Consider the following 21433-nt stretch of genomic DNA (forward strand, 5'->3'; position numbering starts at 1 on the left):
TGCAGGGAGTTTAAGAGGCTGATGGTGGGAGTCAGGCATGGAGCTCTGTGCTTTCCTCCCAGCAATGTACCTAAAAAATGCTATTTTGATGACAAACTTTTGCCTCATTTAGTACCCAGTGCAAGGTGCTTTGCAGGAATATGTTACAGATTAACTAGTGGTCTGCCAAAATAAATCCATCTCTTTATAGCTTAGCCTTGGTTAATCACAAGGGCCTGTTGTGCTTTAGGAGATAGGGAGTTTTTTGGGTTTTGGTGGGTTTTTTTGGTTTTTTTTTTGGTTTTTTTGTTTTTTTTTAATTAGAAGGTATGAAGCATGAGGAGAATAAACCAGGATAGTTCAAGTGATTGAAAAAAAAAAGAAAAAAGAAAGGAGTAAACCTAAGCAAGAGGGAAATGTGCTGGATAAAGTGAGGTCAGTAAAGAAAGGGGAATACTTGAAAGAGAGAAGTGGCTGAGAAACTAATACTTGTGACAAGGGAAGAGGAGGAGGAAGGAGGAAGGGATGGCAAAGAAAGCAGAGAAGAAGGTTGTATGTTATGGGAGTTTTCCTCAAGGAGAAATGCACAGAGAAAGAGAGAGTGGAAAGGAAGAATTAAAAAAAGATGTTGCTCCTATAATCCTGAAATATTTAAGAAGATGTTTAATGTGGCCAAATAGTAAAAGTAATAGTAAATTTTGACCTGCTTGATAAGTTGCTAGCTCAAATAACCCCTTATTTTTAGGATCTGCTATTTGCTGCCAAACAGGAAATAAAGCCAGTGGAATCAATGTCTTTTGGGTCTAGTCAGTGTGGAGCAAGACTAGAGTTTCAGGTAATTTTTCCTTTGTAAGCACTTTCATATTCCATTTCACAAGAAAATAAACCCTACAAGGCCCCCCAGCAATAAACAGCAGCCAGGTGACCCTGAGTAGATATATATATATATTTGAAGAAGTCCCCTTTAGAACTGCTTTTGGACTTTGTATTGAATGGAAATCTTTGACATTTGGATAAGTGATGCAGATGGAAATAGTTTGGAGACTGTTCCAACTAACAGCAAAGAGAGCAGTGCAATTTTCTGGTGCTGAAAAAAGGAATTTTCAATTGGTCAGAAAGAAATTAAAATAGGAAAAAAAAAAGACATAGAAAAGACATATTGGGTGGCAGTATTTCCATAGCTACCAGTCTGCAGGAAGGAAAGAGCAGTGACCTGAGGTTGGGGACATTGGCACGTCACCACCAGATAATTTTGGCAAAAGATCACTGTACCTCACAAGTTTAAATGTGGTTGGGGTAAGGAGCTGCTCCTGGCAATCATGCTCTCAAGACATCCTGAAAGGGAAAACAGCAGGGACTTTCAGAAGGAAGAGTGTGAAACAAGAATGGTTTGAACACTGTTTTTAAATAAGACTACAAACAAAATGACACACCTTCACAGTTGAAGTGACTCTGAGTGGATGTTTTATATTAGAAAAAAGGCACACTCCTAGTGTAATTGTCATGTATGATAGAAGAAAAACTGTCCTCTGAGAGTCTTTAGAAATGGCATTACTGCATAAAACTTCATTATATGTGGTATTGAACACAATCTGAACTCTCCAGCTGGGTGAGCAGAGATGCTCTTCCACTGCTCTAACATTCATCCCAGTGCATGTTTTTCTTGATTAGAGGGGGTCTCTGATTAGGGAGCAGTGCTAAACAAGACACTCAGGATATGGAAGCATCCTCCAGCTGATCATCCAGATAAGAAGCATAATTCAGATATGCTCCATAAAACACCCTGTCTCTTTCCACTCATGCAAAGAAAAGCATCCTATTATATTGTAAATATGCAGTGGGAGTAACCTGATGAGGGCTTAATTCAGCATCTTGGGTCTAGGGGCACATCTTTGATTTTACACTCATTTGATTTTACACAACTACAACTCAAAGCAATTCAAGTGGTTGAGTTCAGAACCACAGCTTCTCTAATTTTCTTTGCATGGCTTTGTCAGTAGGCCACACCATTTCTACCATCTCTTGGATTTTGGTTTTACAGATCTGTTTGCTCATCTCTACTGCTCTTATATTTGCTTTCTCCTGCTCTCCATTGCTCCCACATCCTTTCTCATCCTGACAAATGAAGTTTTAACCTTACAGGTTACCTCTGTTTCTGGTGAACTCTCAGTATTCAGACTGTCAAGCTATTACACTGTAGATGGAAAATGTGCCCAGGATAGACTTTCCATTAAACTGTATTTAAATTGGAAGAGAATGCTGGCACCTCAACAAGTATTCCAGAATTAGATCCCAAAATACTGAGGCTAGCTAATCTTTTGGAAGAACAAAACCTCTTACTGATTTATATTTAGCGGAGGGAATGCATTTTAAAAACACAGCCTATATGAGGCCCCTTGAAGAAAACATCTTTTACATTGATTTGTAGTGCATGGAAATACTACACTGCTATAAAATATTTGCACTTGGGCTCTGCTTTTATGTCACTACTTTTTTTTTTTTTTTTCAGTATGAACTGTCATGAACTCTGAGAGTGGCTGCTCTGCTGACTGTGGCTGTGCAGTGAAACAGGGCTGCCTCTGGAGCAGCAGCTTTGCTGTTCCTCACGGCTGTGCCTGGATTTGCAGGAGGGGAAGGGGAGAAGAGCAGCACAGGCAGCACCATGGTGGGAACACCCAACCTGTGACTGTGAGGCTCTGGTTCAAAGTGGGTGCAAGGTTTGTGTTTGGACTGTACCCTGGCACCTGTGTGGAGAGAGATGAAGGGCTGCTGGCCCTAATCTCAGCAGCATAGCTCTAAGCTGAATGTCTGCAATGAGTACCTGGGCTTGGTTTGTATGATTATGAATTAGGAAGAATTCTGTGATGTTAAAGAAAGTGTAACATGTTCTGTGCATAGATCTGATCTATACTAAGGAAATGAGTAACTGGGGTTCCAGTAGGTGGGAGAAGTAAATGGCTTATCCCAACTGAGCAGTTTCTGGGAAAGGAGCAATGGCAAGCAGCAGCTTTGTTAATGCAGTGAGTCAGAAAAGCAAACATAACTTATAAATTCTATGTACTCTTATGGCCAATAGTATATCAGCTTATCTTTGAAAAGATAAGGATTATCAACAGGACAGAGCATGGAAAGTTCTGGGGTTATTTCTTCGTTATGTCCCACCATCTGCAGCACAGACACATCTGCCATCACCCTGGGCAAGCTGTTTCTATTCCTCTTGAAGCATCAGATATTAGGAAAGGAGAAGATTACTAAACCGCACATTTGCAGAAGGATGAACAGAATTTTTGAAACATCCTTAGACCATAAACCTAACTAGACTTAATTTGCTTTCTTTTGTTAGAAGACATAAATACATTATTACATTTCTCATTAGATTGCTGACAGAACCTACCTGATCACAGCAAAGCAAAAATGTTCTAAATCAAGAAAGAAATCTTAGATGCTTCCAGAGCACGATTTTTTTCTTTGATCTTCTCATTTCCTACTGACATCCATCTACAATAATAAGCTAGTAAGCCATAGTAAGAATAATAAAGATGCAGTATCACCAAGATGCAAATAGAATAAGGTCAGAAGTGCCTCCCTGCTGTCAAAAACATAATTATTGCACATGCAAGTTGTTCCTGCCTGTGGATCAGAGAAGCTGCTGGAAGCTGCTGTAGGGAAGAGTGGCTGCTGCTGATGCAGGGATGTCAGTCCCCTTTCCATGGATTTGTCTGCAGCTTCCAAGGCAATTTCTCCTGCCCAGCAATTTCCAGGGGGGCTGCTCACCCTCTCTGTCCTTACCTGGCAGACAGGAGCATATGGCTGCTTACTTATGCTCTGCTGTTCTTATGTGCTTAGTGGGCTTATGGTCCATAAGGACTCAGGGGGATTTGCATAGGGAGAGGGCAAGGAGGGACCTGCACAGGGTGGGCTGCATCCATGGGGAGTGAAGTGGCCAGAGGTCTCTGTGGTGTGTCACAAGAGTACCTGAATTTTTGGGAATGATTGACAGAGTAGAGTAAACAGTTCCTGATTAGGGACTAGGACATGGTTAATGCTTACACAGCAACATAACCAAAGATATGAAATTTAAAAATTCATTTATAAGGGGAAGAGATTTCTTCCCAACAGCCTTATGTGCATATAGAACTATATTCATAGTTTTCTTTTTCTGTTATTCAGTAAAGGGCCTGATCAGCCTTGGCATTTTAAAAATGTTTCAGAGCCATCAGCTGGATTGCTTCTCCTGGAGATGGTGTGTGTGAGGGTTTGCCTCCCCAGCTGTCCTGCCCTGCTGTCCTCTCCTCCTGCCTCTCCTGCATTTTGAGGATCTTCCTCACCTTCCTTCCCTCATCTGGCAGAGTCTTCTCTAGGCTCTGCACAGAGACATCTTCTCATCTCTCTGTGTAATTTTAACAGCAAACATTAGTCTAGCCTTATCCTTCCTGTAGCAAATTAACAGATTCACTTCTCATCTGAACTACTTAAATCTACTTTGACCAACCTAATCTTTTGCTCCGAGTATTTTGCCTTTAAAAAAAATAAAATGTAACAAGCCACTCAGGCTTATTATAGCTGGAGCAGAGCTCTTTTTCTCCTGTTACTCCTCAGCTCTTTTATCTACTTTTTTCAAGCTTTACAAGTAAAAGTTGCCACACTCTTGACTCACTGATATTCAGAGCCTCAGCATTGTCTTCAGGCAAGCTTTTGTAAAGCCTCTCATCCAGGTTCTGACCAGGGACTCCTAAGCTGAGGTGTTGAGCTGTGTTGCTAAAAAAGCTCCACTCCCAGGTCAGTGCCTGGCATTCCTGCAGAGGTTGCTGTCTCTATGTCCTGTTGGACAGGACATGTCTCTGAGAGAGCAAATGCACATCCCAGCTGAGCAGAGGAAATGCCAGTGTGTCTCTTAGCTCATCCTCCTAAATGCCCTCAAACACACCAGTATCATGAGTCTTGCAGATCCCACTTGCAGCTATCCCATCTTTAAGACACAGCCCTTCTCCTTTCCTTTCTGTTCTGAAACTTTGAAATTATGTCTTCTACCCTTGACAAAGTCTTGCTGTGCTTGTATTTATTACAAATTTCACCTGTTGCACCTGTTTTCCTGCCCTTTGTACATACTGTCACTTTTTACATCTTTTCCACTAATATAACTTTTCTCTATGAAATGAAAAGTCGGCTTCTTTTCTTTGAGGGCTCCACACAAATTAACCACTCCCTTCCCACCACTTGTCAGTCAGGTTGGAAAGATGGATCTGTTGCAGATCATCCTGAAAATAACTCCAGGTTCTGTTGCCCAAATTTTATACTGGGTGGGGAGAGGCTTCTCACACATGCTGTAAAGCTACCCTTGTTGTCTTTCATATCTCTTACTATAAAGACAACTTAGACAACTTTGCATTTCAAGTTAAAAAAAAAAAAAAGAAGACTGGTATTATCTCCTTTTATATGCATGTGGTTTGTCTGCACCTGCCTCTTGTCTTGTAGTTTGCAATTTAAATGGAAAATCTTACACTATGCATGAACCTACTCACTTGATACATCTTGTCACCTCTAAAATAGCACAGATTAAAATAAATTATGTTTTCGCTTTGACTTCTCTTGGAGTCTTGCATGGGAATGCTAGATCTGACCAGCTGGCTGGGGTCCACCTTGTAGATATTTCCTTAATTCACTACAGTTTAACCCAAAATGCTCCTTAATTTGAATTTACCTCTCCAGAATTAACCCTTTGCATTTCTATCATTGAATACCCCAATACTTGTAAAGCTATAGTCTGTTCCTGTGGGGGATCAAAACTTTGCTTTGGCTTCTTGGTCATCTTGCCATGCAAAATGAGTACTTTACTGTGGTGACAGCAATCTGACAGAGTCACTGTCATCCTTCAGGCCCAGGGAGAGCTGGATATAGACTGAAGACACATTATTACTTACTCCCTCATGAACAGCAAACATGTTTTTAAAGGCAGTGAAGATTTGCATTGATTTATGGTTCTCTTTCTTCTGTGCACATGTCCTGGGTCAGGCTGCATGTGAGAAAACAAGGTTTGCAACCCCTTTCAAGTTTTCATTGGTGTTAAGCTAATGTTTATTTTTAGTAAACTGTATTTCAAATTGTGCTTTTAAGAATCCTTTTGCAAAGCCTAGCACAACAATTTCAATATGTTTTCTCCTTCTGAGCTTTTTATTAACAAATATAAAGGGTCAGTGTAACTAGTTATGCTGTATTTCACTGATAGTTTTCAAAAATATGGGTTCAGCTCAAGGAATGATAAGGATTGCAAGCATTCATCTTCAGTTGATTTATTTCTCCCTGTGCTGCTCCTAACTACCACCTTTGGAAAGGCTGTGTGGATGCTCCTTCAGGGGCAGCTTTTCTGCTGCTCTGTGTGGGTGTCCCCACACCCACTCATGGTTTCCTTTTCTTTCTTCTCAAAATCCTTTCCTATAAGTCCTTATCCAGTAAGGCCACCTGCCAGATAAAGAACTGTCTTATCAAAAGCCTCTTTTGATAAGGTAATAATTGTGAAACACTCTTCTCCATTCACACTGTGGTGTTTGCCCTGCATGCTCGTTTCACTTTCCTGCAGCACAGGGACCTCTGTCCCCACCCCAGACCTCTCCTTCTCCCCAGGCAGAAAAGGATATGTCATCTACATTTGCTACTGCATGTCACTCTTTGGGCTCTGTTTTAACGTCTTGTTTTCTGTTTCTTTCAATTCCAAATGATACTTATTTGCCATGATGTAAGAAATTTATCTTGAATACCTTGCAGTCAGTTTTCAATCTGAAATGTTTTTTTACAGTATTCTCATAGGTGCCTATAGAGATATTTTCAACTGGTAAAAATCTATTAAAAAAAATAAATCCAGACATTTCTTGCAGCATTTAAGAAATCCCAAGCCTATAAGATTATGCCTAATGTTTGCAGAGCATGAACACTTCTGGTGAAAATCCCTAACAGGCTTTGAGCTGCATTTTTCTAAGCTGAGAACTCCCAGTGTAGCCTTGTGTGTAGAGTGTTGTATCCAAGATGTTGAGATCCAGGAGACCAGGGACATCTAATGCTCAGGGAAGGAGGAGTGTGCCACCTTTGGGGAAATACTCTGCTCTACCAAACAGCTCCAAAAAGGATTCATGTAGGAGTAGGACACTGAAGGCAGAGCAGTTCACCTGTGTTATGGTGGGGTTCATGTGAGCATCTCCTTCACCTGGGCTCACTGAAAGGTTCCAGAAGATCCATTCCATGGCCTTCTGCCTCAGGGGAGCAAGTTTTACCACTTTTGCTATGCTCTTTGCAGGGCTTACAGTATTTTGGGGAGGTTGTGTTCAGGGTTCCAACCCAGTGCTGGGTGAAACAGTTCAAACAGCATCTATAACCAGGCATGAATGGAGAAATGAAGTCAAACCTAAGGAATGAGCAGCTGCTGTTCTGGTGCCCCCCAGCATGGAAGCTGTACAGGGTTCCACAGTGCACCTCTGGGTTTGCAGCCCTTCCACACAGGGGCTGTTTCCAGACAGGCATGATCACTCTCTGGTGACTTTTGTCACAAGATAGCAGTTTCAAAGAGGTGATAGTAGAGAACACACCTAGTGTGCAGAAATCTGGTGATGCTGGAAGGGATTCAACCTCCTGTTCTTTGGGGCATGAGACAGTCTCTAATTTAACAGGTTTTCAGCAGTGACCTTTCCAAAGATAAAAGGTCAGGCTCATGTGAGTTTCTGCACCCTGACCTTCCCCTGCCAAGCTCCCCTTTCGTTCAGTCTGTTCCTCCCAAAGGTTTCCCTCTGTGACTTGCCTGCTCTGGTTAACCTCTACTTTTTCTCTGTACTCTGCACCTTATTTCTCCTCCTCCATGGGGGAGGAACAGGAAAAGTAATTTGACATATTCCACATCACTTTTAGCACCAAAAAAATCCCAGTTGATTCATCTTTCCCATAAAGCATTAATGAAAGTGTTTAAAGGTAGCAGCCCTGCTGTATAACCTCCCTGCTCTGTTCTGAAGGAACAACACTGTTGCAGGAAATGGGAGGGAAAAAACCCAATAAGGAGATGAGAAGGTCAGAGTGACAGCTGCTGAATTTGAATTATAATGTTATCATCAGAGGCCAGCATTTCAAGTTCTGCTGATAGTTAAGCACACTCAACCTGAGGATGTGTTGTTACAACTTTGTGTAGCTACAAGCTAAGACTACCCAAAAGGCTGGAAAGAAGAGCATCTGGACTTTTTATTGCAAAACCAAGAGTTATATTAGAGGTGTAAGCATTATTTTATAGTAGCTATAAAAAGACAGAGCAGTGAGCAGTTTATTTGTATGAATAATATAGATAATTAGTATCTATAGTTTGTGTGTTTGAAGAGTACTGTTTAGTCATGCTTCTCTACAGCACAAACTGGCACATTCTTAAGGTCATATTTGCTTTTGTTGCATCCTTCAGTCTGTCACAGAATAGTCCTGTATTCTATTGGTACTATGTTTCCAAATTTAGGAGTATTTCCTCCCAAACATATGTGCATGATGTAGTGTGTATGTGCACACAAGGAAAAGGAAGCAGATGACTTGTGTTCAGTAGAGTGGTTGTTTTGAGCTGGAACTGCTCCATGTTGAATGGAAACGTGCCTGTCCATTCATTCAGGAACAAAGCTGCTGTGCTGATCCTGCCTCAAGTCTTTCTGTAGAGGGGTGAGTGGGGAAAGATGTAATTTCTTCCATCCTTCACATCCTTTCTCCCTCTTACCTTTCCTCACTGTAATCATGGTGTGCTGGTCAATGCCTTCATGGCATGTGGGGTCTCATCTGAGGTTATCAGTGGAGGAGAGAGGAGACTGGATGGGAGTTGGAGAGATCCAGGTGAGTCACTGCTGAGTCGTGCTTGAGTATAAATCAGCAATGTGTGTGCTTGAGCTGCACATGGCACAGGTGGATAGGGCACCCAGAGTCACATAGAGGCAAAGATCAATGGATTTGCTGTTGTGGAGGTGTGGAGAAATGGTCAAGTTGTGTAGAAATCCTCTGGAAGTGGAAGACTGTTCCCTAGGTGCAACAGCGTTGATACAGCAACTTCACAAGTGCTTTGCTCCAGTTTTATAACCAATTTTCTCCCATTTTCTCCTGCTCAGTGGCCTCAGAGTGGTCTGTGATTTCAGTTCTGAGGTGCAGTTTCAGTGTCCTGCTCTGTACTGTCAGATTGTCCAAGCAGGAGTCTCCTCGCAGTCTTTTATTGCTAAAGATGCTCTAAAATCCCTCAGTGATTTATAGTTTAAGGATTTGGCTAATTTTTCTAGTTTTATCTGTACATTTTTTTGTCTGAAGTACATCTGTGCCTTTTTGTTTTGGTTTGGTTTGGGTTTTTGGTAATTGAAAATTTCCTTATTACTCACAGTAGACTTGAAACCCTTTTTCCCCCCATTCTGCTTTCAGATTCCATTGGTGGGTCGTTCTCAACCTCCTCCCACCGATGCCACCACAAGCAGAAGCACTGTATCCCCATCCCACAATGTGGAACCCTGTCCATCAGCCCTCTGCTTTTCCATCCTCACACAAAGGGATCCCAGATCATCATGGACACAACACAGAAGGTGGTGAAGCGCCAGGCCAGCTTCTGCAATGCCATTACCTTCAGCAACAGGCCCATTGTTATTTATGAACAAATCAGGCTTAAGGTGAGTAAATTATACCTTCCCTTTTTGCCACTGGAGCTGCTGGGAGTGGATGTTGGGGTGTAATGGGCTTTGGTGCTTGCAGCAGATCCTTAGCTTTTCCTTGAAAAGCACAGTAGTTAGACTTGGCCTTAACGATCTGCAATCTTCACTGGTACTTCTGTTTTTGCCACTGTAGTTCTTGGAGCCACAGGTACAGACTGCTGTAGAAACTGAGAACAAATGGGAAATCCACCTTCCAGAAATACTTACATTGATGTTGGACAAGTACAACAGATTAAGTTGAAATTGCTTGGAAAGCCAGGAGGTAAGAGGTCAAAAATGACCTAATAGTGAAGGTTCTTGCTCACATGCTTGGCAAGAAAAACAAAAGAGTTTGGAGGAAAAGATGAAAGGAGCACTCAGTGCAGTCACAGTTGCTGTCCAAGAAAAGGACCTTTCTGGCAGTCTGCTGACTGCTTTGTTGGATCAGTCACCTGATAGCATTAAGATTAGAGGAGAGAACATTGCAGGAATCACACTTTTCTTGCTGACATAGGCTGATTTCACTTGCTTTGTGTCTGTGGTAGCCTGGAGGATGGAGCAGGTACCCCTGGTACCATGCCATGCTGCAGCTGACATGGGAAATACAGCTCTTCTAAGACAACGTGCCTCCATGAACACCAGGAGCTGAAGAAACTCTTCCATGTCCTTAGGAACTGAACTACTTTTCAGATTATCAGCACCTTAGGGAGCTTTTGACCCTTGAAACTTCATCCACAGATGTTTTCCAATCCTTGTGCCCTCTAGTGGGGCTGCATTTTTCTGTTCATAGCTGATTTCATGCCTTTATTGGCACAAAATCGGTCATCTTCTTTGGCCCCTTTAGTACATGGCACACGTGAATGACCTAACTGCAAATCCTTCATTTGTGCACAAGGAGTTTTCCAGAAGGTTTGTCAGCATATAGATACCCAGTTTGAATAGTCTTGCTGCTGCTGCCCATTTCTAGAGGTCCTGGAGTGCTGGGTCTTACAGCAGGATATCAGCTTTCCCTGCCTTTTCTCTCACAGCCAGCAAAGGAGCAAGGAAAGAGGGACATACCTCCTGTAAATTTATGGAGATTTCAGGGATTTCAGGCTCAGGCCCAGAGATAGAAAATTCCCTACAGTCACAAACTACAGGTTTGTTGTGCTTCCTGTAGAGCTCTTATTGCATCTATCCAGGCTGGAAGCTCAGCAGGGATCTCTCACATTGCCTAATAAGATTTTCCCCATGTTGCCCAGCAGTTTGGACAAGCAGCTGCGACAAATAATCTGGGAGGAGATGAAAGCAGCATTTCACTTTTGAAGACACCATCAAAGATTTGAGTGGGTTTAGTGGTTTAGGCAAAGGTTCTGGGTTATTTCTTCCTCATTCTGAAACAAGGTAGCTATCTCTGAAAATTCACACTTGTTTATCTCTGTGTTTTTGGGGATTTTAGCTTACATAACGTATGTGAAGGATATGCATGCAAATCTGCACAAGAGATTTATGAGCAGAGCTCCTGCTGACTCCAAAGGGAAGGTCTCATGCGAGTAATCAACAGGCTTTAGCAGAACTTGTGCTCTAGGGAGGGATGAAATGTGAAAACATCCTTGCTTTTGAATGCTAAGTCCATCCTGTAACTGCCTTGCTATTGTTTGAGCATATGGAAAACAGCATCTTAGACCTTCTTATCAGCCATGGACCCAGTCATTCAGGTCCTATAAAGTCTAAACTCCCTCTGGAAAATTGAGGAAAGCAGTATGGAGATTCCATTCTGCTTATTAACTATTATATCTCAGGCTTTATTCTGACATTATTTTGTAGCTCTGGGAATATGGGAATATGGCTGTCAAGCAGCCTCAGAGACAAATGCTCCAGTATGGTTTATTCCATGTAATTTGGGGCATTGCTAGGAAATATAGTTCTCAAAGATGGCATAAGGCACTAAAGATCAGGAGCCTGAATCTGTGAAAGCAGCAAAGGTTTAGCAGTTTGGATGTTGATTCTGTATTTTCCTCCCCTTCTGGTACCCAGTGGACCTCCCAAGATTTTCTGCTAGCAGTGGCTGCTGAAAAGAGAATTTGGTCCATCATTAACTGTTGCCTTTTTTAGCAAAACTGTGTACCCTTTGTCCAGCTGTGTCTAATTCTTGGCAGGCCTTATACTTGATTTTAATTTGGGTATTAGTTTGCCTGTGGTCAGACTGTATTGAGAACTGTTTATAGGTGCTGATTAATACATGGAACATGTGCAGCCTCAATTACCATATGAATATTTACTTCATGCTGCCTGTGATTGCTGTGAAGTATTGGCAAGAGACTGAATTGTACAAATGACAATGAGGCCATATTTATCTTAGACCTGAAAGCTTTTAGGGCTTGCAGTAAATTTGCTGCAAAAAATAACCCAGGCTTCTTCTTGGAGTGTGTGTATTATGTTTCCCTGTTTTGTCATGTGTATGCCCTGTTAACCCCACTTCTTCTGGGAACATCCATCCCAACCTGGCCAGGTATGTAAAAGAACAAATCTGCTTCAGTCCTTTTTAGTGTCATCCCAGTCCATCCTGCAGGCAGGAACTTCCCATGGTTCCTGGGACTGGGGTCAGTGCTCAAGTGTTTCATGTAAACAGTTTAGGTACCTGGATGGACTGAGTAGGGATAAAGAACAGCACTCCCTTAACTGAAAAATTGTCTGTTGATAACTTTTTTCTGACCTCTGAGTTTTTTTCTCTGATACTTTAATTATAAAACAGAAATCTCTAAGCTTTGAACAATGTCTTTGTTGTAAGATTATTGTGACCCCAAGGCACATGTTCCAAATTTGCCTTGAGAGGAATATGTAAAAGAAAAATACTGTGTTTACAAATTTGATTAGCAGGGAATTCAGAAGTCCAAAGAAAATATCTTGTACAATTCCTTGGTGAAAATTCTGTGCTTCCAAGCTGGGACATGTGGGGCTGCTGCCAGGCTTTTGAGAACAAAGTCCTGCAGTCCCAGACAGTTTAGTCTCTGTCATTGACATTCATTTGAGTAATTAGTGCTTTGGCAGATCATGAAATTACAGAAAGGCAAAAGGTTTTGTGTGACACCTGGTGAGTGATACCTATCCGTGTTTCTGCTCTTGTCCTGTGGCCAGCTGTGGAATTGCTTGAGGCCAAGGCATTGATGGAAGAGGACTATCTCAAGTGCTCTTGTGTTTGCTGCAGGTTCAAGGTGTGAACAGGTACAGTGATTGTGTATCAACTGGCATGCAGGAGCTGTCTTGGCCCCACATCAAGGTTGGATCCAGCATCCTCAGGTCTTTCATGTCATAGTCTGGATGCTGACAGGCTGAATCTCTTTGAGAGGAACAATTCCTTGCAGGCTTATACTCACAATAAAATGAGAGGAAAAACTTCACCAAGGACATCATCTGAGGACCATACTAACTCTGGAAGACTCTTTGCTTCCATGGGAAAAAAAAGAGACCTTGTAACTGGGTTGTGTTTTCAATGTGCTGCATATATTTAGGACCTGCTGCCTGCTCCCCACAGATCCCCTGCTGGCCAGGGCTCAGTTCTTGTGAGTAGAAGCTGATGACTCTGGAGGTATCTGTGATCCTTTGTTCTGCTGTCTGTCAGGTGCAGAAGGATGGGTATGACACATGAACCATTCCAAAACCCATAGCAGATGTTCCTGACCCCAGACACACTGACTAATTCCATTCTGACAGGGTAGGGTGTAGTTATACACAACATATTTCACAAAACACCATTCACAGCTAAATAAGTAGGTTTTCCCAGTCATAAGATAACATCTATTGTTGCTTCAAAATTTTCTGTTTAACAAAGTCAAATACTCTGTATTGTGGTTTCCCACACACAAGTTCTCTGCTGCAAGGCTGTGATTTCAATATGTCATCCAATATGACAAGTTAAAAAAGGGAAAGAGTGTCTTTTATTAGCCTGGGAAACCCAGAAAACCCTGTGATTCTGGAGCTTTTTTCTCAGACCCCATCATTTGAGCACCATGGGGTAAGAGCTCTGCTGAGATAAAAGGTCTTGTGTCCATTTTTGGCACATTTTGTGAGAGGGTTATTCTTAAGCCAAAAGGAATTACCCTAGAAATAGAAATGAATCATCATGCAGCTGTAATTAAATTTCACCTATCCACATAGATTTAATTTGATTTATTTGCTTTTAAATATGGGCATTGTATCCTAAGTGTGCAGCAGCATTGCTGTGTGCAGCTGAAAGAGCTACAGCAGTGTTTGGTGGGTAAAACATTTTGTAAATCTGGTGGGGCTGGCCACCAGTGTTTGCTGCATGAAGCCTGCAGTGTTTGCTGCTGTTCAGGTGCCCAGTGCTGTCATTGCTGCTGCTGTCTTTGCAGATCACTAAAAAGCAGTGCTGCTGGAGCGGGGCTCTTCGACTCGGCTTTACTTCCAAGGACCCATCGAGGATCAACCCTGACACTCTGCCAAAGTACGCCTGCCCTGACTTGGTTTCCCAGAGCGGGTTTTGGGCCAAGGCTCTGCCAGAAGAGTTTGCCAACGAGGGGAACATCATTGCCTTCTGGGTGGACAAGAAGGGGCGGGTGTTCTACCGGGTGAATGACTGTGCTGCCATGCTGTTCTTCAGCGGCGTGCGGACGGCCGAGCCGCTCTGGGCGCTGATCGACGTCTACGGGCTCACCCGCGGGGTGCAGCTCCTGGGTGAGTGCTGGGCTCTGCCCTTCCTGGCCCACAGGGGCAACTCAGAGGCATTTCAAAGAACTTTTATTCCATTTTCTGTCTCATACGAAGGGTGAGACAATAGAGATGTTGTAATTCACACCATCACCATCAGAAGCCAAGTGTTTCCTAATTACAATACACTACAAGCATTTCTTGGCCTATCAGCTTTTGTCACATCATGCTGTAAAATGCCTTAAAGCCAATCATCTAAATCACCCCTTGCGGGCTCTATTACAATGCATTTTTCATAATTCTATTTCTCCAAAGTGTCTAGTCTTATTTACAAAACCATCCTTTGAAACTTTTTTCTAGCTCCCTTTCTCTCTCAGCAATATCTGTCCTATTCCATGGCATTTCTAAGTCACCATTTCTTGTCTCTAAGTTTGCATACAGATGCATACTGTGTGAGCCTTCTGTCAATCCCTAAGAGCTCTCTACAAATCCATTTCCCACAGGTGAGTACCTGAGTCCAAGCACAGGGGTGATGCTAAGCCATCCCTGACAAAGGGCCATCCTTTCCCTTCTCTGTGCTGGGACAAGTACAGGGTAACAGCTGATCTCTAAGTAAGTGGATTTCTGCTCAGAGCTGTAGCTCTATCAGAGAATAGCCTGGAGGACTTAATTTTTATATCAGCTTTTGCTTTTCCTGTGCCAAAGTGGGGAAGTGCATTTTATGTGCTATGGTTAAATCCTTCCTGAATATACTGTTGGGGTTGGAGGATGAGGAGTGCTGAGTGCCTGTGTCTTCTGCCATCCTCAGGTGAAACAAAGATAGTTTGGCATTCATGAGGGCTCAGTCCCAGATGTGCAGGCTGTCAAGGTTTGGGCTATTTGAGTTTATACATGTAGAAGAACTGAAATAATCTCTGAGGACTGAAGGGCAGTAAGGTTTTTGGGGGACCAGGAGTGTCAGCACACAGCCTTAGAGCTGGCTTTATAGTGTCACTGGCAGGAAGATTGCAGCACCTCTCCATGTAACAGTAGTTTCATGGGTCTTCTTTTCACCATGGAAAAGGTTCGATGGTACCTTCAAGAGCTGAAATTCCTTCTGAAGATGAGATGATCTGAGGCTGAGAGAGATCCTGGCTTTTTCCTGCCACGCAGCCTTTTAATCTCTGTTAAAGTGACAGCTTCATGCTGTGTATCAAAAACTTCAATTAAACTCGTTTCTGACAGTTCTGCCTCCTTTCTGCATTCTGTGCTGTATTAAAAAATATGGTGGCAGGACTACCCATAGCAATCAGCACAGCAGGGAAGAGGGATGTATGTTCAGGAGATGAAGAAATGAGGCTGACTTTGTTGCAAAAAGTCCTGGCCTGAGATTGCACAAGGCAGAGGAATTGAAGAATTTCTCAGCAGCCTTTTCTTTTTTTAGGTGCAGAAAGATTTATCTCTTTGTGTGAATCAGCTTGAATCAGAGCCACTAGGCAACTGTTCATAGGCCAAGGTAGTGATATTTGAATTGGGATGGAGAATTTGGGCAAATGTCATGCCAAGGGTTTAGTTAGGAAGAGCTTACGAATGACTCCAAGTCCTACGACTGTTCCTGTGAGATTTGGCTCCTCAGGACTACTCTGCCTGATTAATGAGGGTCCATAACTCTGGATTATTTGTTTCCTTTCAAAACACCCGAGAAATCATTTCCTATCCAGCATCTGCTCCTGCATTGTCCTAGCATCTTCCCCATCTGCTTTCAAAAAGAAAAATGTGACTTCTGCCAGCCACTGACTTACCTCTAGTCCAAGAGGCTTCTGACTCTTTGGTGGGTATGAAGTCCCTGAATGAAGCAAGCAGCTTCTGAGTTTACACAGTTGGCTTGGAGCTCAGATATGTGTTTATAGCTTGTTCCAGCAGCCTTCAGCAGGCTTTAAGCCTGAAACTGTGCTGAAACAGCTTCCACTCGAGTCCTCTCCATCTCCATTCATTATTAAACAGCATTAAAAGTCAGAGAAGGGAAATCTGTTGCTGCCCCTGGACCCTACAGACATTCCCATTACTATGCTCTGCATGCCTGCTCTAGTGAAGCAGACCACACATATAGCACAGGAAAACTTGCCAAAAACTCGCAGGACTTGACAAATGAATTTCATAGCTTTGCTACAAACATATGGTTGAATTCAGCCTGGTATGGCATGTAGGGCATCTGATGGAGGCTGGGGATGCTGGAGCTGAACAGAAGAGCCTAGCATTTCAGATTCCAGTTCAGTGATTTATTGCCCCCCAACCCCAAACATGTTCCTTGTTCTTAAGTCTCACTATTTTCTCAATACTTGCAGGATTACAGGGTCAAACTGCACCCCTGCATAGTCTCCATTTGCTTTTGTGTGTAAGAATCTGACCAAAAACTTTACCATTTCTGGTGTCTTTCTCTTTACTGCAGAATTACTCCCTTCCCACTCCCAGTAATGTAACTTTACTTCCAAAATGAGACTTGCCAAAGGAAAGACCTGCAGCAATGACTTGTGCCACTGCAAGATTCCAGTTCTGCAGGGAAATGGACAGTGTGCATTTATCTTCCCAGAAGTGATGACATCCAAAACTGTGCATTTTTATTTTGCTTATTTGCATTGCACTGGCAAATCACTTCCAGCCCAAATAAGGAACTCAGTAAAACAGGGTAATGACTAAGGCTAGTGACTGTTCCTGTCTTACAGTCTGTCTAATAAAGACAGACTAGAGTGAAGGGAGACCCAACTGTGAGAGTTAAATGACTTGCCAGAGCAAAAGGTGCCACCTGCCATCAGTCTTGTTCCCCAGCTCTGTCCTGCCTCTCTCACTATCTGCATCACAGGCATTGCACAACATTCTGGCATCACTAAAAACCAGCTGGTTTGTACCTTAATTTTTCATTTCCTTCTGCTTATGGCTTTACCCACAGCATCAGCCTTACTGGCAATTACCCATGTGTCAGTACTGCTGTCCCTGCACAGGTGTATGTGGCTGTCACAGATGTTCCTGGGTCTGACTGTCCTGCTGTATGTTCAAAGGCAGAGCCCTTTAAGCAGCTTCTTTGCCAGCTGGATTTTCAAATGAGCCAGGTGAAAAAGGCTTGAATGATCCACTGCACCACAGCCAAGGGGAGTTGGAGCTGAGCTGGGCCCATGGTTTGCCTGTCACTGCTGGAGTGATTCAAAAGCAGGGACTGGTTTTAATCCACCTTGAGATGCCTTCAGCAATGAGGTTCACAGTGCTGACAGCCACAGGTGAGAGGCTGCTCCTTGCTCTCCTCTACCCACATTATAGAGATGAAAAGGCTTAAATTCACCCAGGTATCTGGTCTCCTCTGACCACAGGGTCTCAGCTGGTTTTCTGCCACAATGCAAGGACTTTCATAGAGGAGTCTGTGGCAATGGAGTGCATGCATGTTCTGTGTTTTAGGGCATGGGTTTCAGTGTAGGTGCAGGCTTACATGACCTGTAAACATGCCCTTATACAGTGACTCTCCTGCTGACATGCTCAATTTGCAGGCAGGATGGTTTACAGCTCTGCTTTCCTTTTTGGGCAGCTAGTTTTACACAAGTGCACTTTTACATTCCAGGGTAATTTAAAGTAATATTTACTAAAAATGTGGCTTGTCCTTATGTTATCACTTCAACATACACACATGCTCATTCACACTTTTAAAAAGAGTCCGAGAAAAATGGAATATAGGCAATCTGCTGCCTTGCTGCTATAATAAAGCATCAAAAAAGGAAAAGGAAAGGCCCAGCTGTTTAAATTCTGGAGTTTTCATAGCCATGGAGGAAGGATGGCAGCTCATGGGAACCAAGTGGTGGTGTCTCATACTGACCTGCTTCTTTCAAGCACTGGGTTTGAGCCTGGCATGTGCATTTTCCATGGACTCACTGCAGGATAGCAAGGTTGGCAACTTCCCTCAGTCACATGTGCAGTACAGCACGATGAGTGTTCTCAGAATTTTTATTTTCCTTTGGTGGGGAATTACAGGCTTGCCTCTTTTATATGGTGCCTTTTTGAAAATCACTTTTTATTTTTTTTTTTTTCCTCTTTTTCAAAATCAGTGTTTCTTTGGCAGTGCCACTGCAGCACAGCATTGCAGAGTGGTTAAGAGGGGAAAGGCCCTATGAAGATCATCTAGTCCTACCACCTTGTGTCTTTTCTTTAGAGCACAATGCAGGTGCTCTAAAAGTAAAGAAAAATAGGGTTGCAAAACAATTATGATTCCAGCATACCTCTCTACTCATCCTGTATTTCCAGTGGGTAATGTGGGGTATAGTGTGCTCATTTTCCTTGGTCCCATTCTTTGCTGGCATGATCAGCATTGTATCCCTTCCCTGTTTATTACTCAGTTCACACTCCTCTCCCATCCATCAGTACTTTCATTCATGCAGTATTTCAGAGTATTCTTGGTCTTTTAGCAGCACAGGCTTTGAAATCAAGGATAATTTTATTTAGATTGGCACACTGAGAGGCACCTGTTAAAAGCTAAGTCTCACCACATCTTGTAAATGTAAAATATGTGAAAGACTAGTAAGACCTTGCAAGATTGGAAAATTTTAAATGCATGTGTATTGAATGTGCATATTAGTTTAACATATATAGTATAAATATATATATTTCAGTCATAAATATATGTACAGATTTTAGGAGAATTAAATGGAAGTCTTATATATTGTATTAGATATTTGAGAAATCTCTTCTTTCACCAGATCCTTCTCCTAGATTCTTATTGCTTTATGCTTACAAATATCTAAGTCAAAATGTGAACTGATCCTGGATGGAAATGTGCTCATCTTATGCCTCAAGCTGGTGTCTCTTTGACAAGGAAGTTGCACATTTTGTAGGGGAAGAAAGAAATGCTTTTCTTTCTTCATGCCTGTCAGTTCTTACGTACTTTGAATCTCTAGCTCCTGGCCACTTTTGGAAGAAACATTAAATAAGCCTCAAATGAGGTAGATTTATGGGAAAATTTCAGGTGTTAATAGTATAAGACTGATGATAAATCTAATTTATTGCCTGCATCTGCAGTTTTACTGTGTGGTTATTACTATTTTATTTTCCGAGTGCAAGGCTTATTTTCCATTGCCCACGGGAATCCATTTTGTTGCTATTCTGACACGTGCTAATAAGCAGACTGATGTGCCTGGAGTGCTTTGCACTCAACAAAACTGAATAATCAGATATGACTGCAGTGTATTTTTATAGGGTATTGTTGAAAGTGGAAGCTATAAACAATTAATCCTTTTTGTGGAAGTCTGTGACTATCTGATGGAGAAGAATAATAAGTGCTTAAACGGAGTCCTGCTTAATGAAGGCACGAAACACAAGACCTGCAAACAGTCAGTTGTCTTTGTTTTCCCCCATCTCCTAAGGGGAGAGAGAATTCAAATTGCTCATAAAGTTTTATTGTCTGTAGCTGTTGTCTCTATGGCAGCTGCAGGAAGCTCTCTAACACAGCTGAAAATGTGAAAACAGTTTAATAAATAACTCATCTCTTGCCATTTTAATTAATTCCTGCTTTGCCTTAGCACCTCTGGAGGGAAGTGTTTTTCCAGATGCAATAGGCACCCAAAAGTTAACCCAGGGACCCAGGCAGCTCCTTGTGCTTGAGGGTTTGTCTGTGCTCCAGCCCTGCCTGTCTGGGCTGTGATGATGGGGCTGCTGGACACAGCACTTCCAGGCAAGCCAGAGCTCCTGCTGGCTGTGTGAATGCAGTGTTTTCCCTCCTCTGTGTGTCTGCAGCAGTGAGAGCTGTGCCCATGAGCTGGGATGGCAGCGCCCGCCTGCCCTCGCGATCTGCCCGGGAATTTGGGCTGAGCAGCAGAGGGCAAACACCCATGGGACACTGCAGGCTGATCCCAAGGGAAACTGGTGTCTGAGGGATCTGCACTGCAGCACACCTCTGCATGAGGTGTTCAATTGCAAAGTTGCACTCAGGCTCTTCAGGTCACTGGTGTTTCCTCAGGTCAGATAACCTGTTGTTTCACCTGAAGCATCTTTGCCTTAGCAGGACCTCTTGGAGGGGAAGGCATTGCCACAGAAAGGACAAAATCTGACACATTATGTGCTGTAGGGCTCTTTATATCCACAGGATGTCCACATCAGCATCAGGAGAGCCTGCTGGGTAGGAATAAATTTGAAAGGGATTAGTCTGGCTTTTACTGCTCCGACTGAGAAAAATGGAGGCTGCTACAGGACAAGACAACCAGTGGAAAAATACATTCTGTGCTATAAAGTTTCTTTAGTTCTGGTAAGCTGAAATATTGCTCCTAGCACAGGCAAGATGGGCCACTTTGCCCATACAAACTCAAGAAAATATGAAAACTCTGACAATTGTAAGTGGTGTTTATGTTATGTGTATGTTGTAGTTCAGATGCTGGCACTGCAAAGATAGGCCCCTATGTTAAAAAAAGGTTTATTCACATTAAATATCTGCTGTGATGATTGATTGGGCTGTTGCTCTAAGGAGGCAAATGTTGCTGGTTTACACTAAGGAGTTTATCTTGCCTTTGCTATGTGTTGGAAGCGTGGAAAGCAGAGTCTGGAAAGTGGTTCCAATTAAAAAGCTTTTGACTTTCTTTTACTTCTACTAAAGGTATAAACTACTTGAATAATTGCATGTATACTGAATTTGTTACACAGCTATAGTTAGTTACAGGCATTTCTAGCATGGAGAGGGCCTTAGAGAATAATCATCCACCACTAATGGAACAGTGTATTCTTTTAAGAGATGTTTCAAAGAATTCCTTACCTTAGCAAAGGTTTTAGCTTTCTGATTTAAACCATTAGGATATCTATGCTGCTTTTTTTTTTTTTTTTAATGCACTCTTAACTGATGCTTAATGCTACATATAATTGCATTTTACTTAGTTTGTCTCATATAGTTCCTTTTTTAAGATCTGTAAGTAATAGGTGTCTTTAAAAAAAAAAAAAAAGAGAATATGCTGGGAGAGAAAATTAATCTTTGCAGCTTTCTTAATACCTTTCTCAATTCAGCCAAATAGTTTAAACAGTTCAAACCTTGGGCTATAATGCTGAAAGCTAATTCCTCCTCATTCATAAAGCTACAGCTTGACAAAAAGAGTATGTTTGGACTGGGGGTAAGTTTTGGATGAGAATTGAGTGAT

General features: G+C 42.4%; 1 protein-coding gene across 8 annotated transcripts in view; it reads left to right on the forward strand.

Moving 5' to 3' along the window:
• NEURL1 (neuralized E3 ubiquitin protein ligase 1) overlaps nt 1-21433 on the forward strand; it is a 141647-nt gene that overhangs the window by 70830 nt on the left and 49384 nt on the right. For 7 of the 8 annotated variants that reach the window (XM_079312070.1, XM_079312074.1, XM_079312073.1 and 4 more), the window contains exons 2-3: nt 9391-9632; nt 14006-14327. In XM_079312070.1, coding sequence (XP_079168196.1) covers nt 9391-9632; nt 14006-14327 — 564 coding nt within the window. Of the gene's footprint in view, nt 1-2644; nt 2697-9390; nt 9633-14005; nt 14328-21433 lie in introns of those variants that run through there. The other variant, XM_079312077.1, reaches the window with a different exon arrangement.

The sequence above is a fragment of the Erithacus rubecula genome (genome assembly GCF_903797595.1).
Source record: "Erithacus rubecula genome assembly, chromosome: 9".
Classification (NCBI taxonomy): Eukaryota; Metazoa; Chordata; class Aves; order Passeriformes; family Muscicapidae; genus Erithacus; species Erithacus rubecula.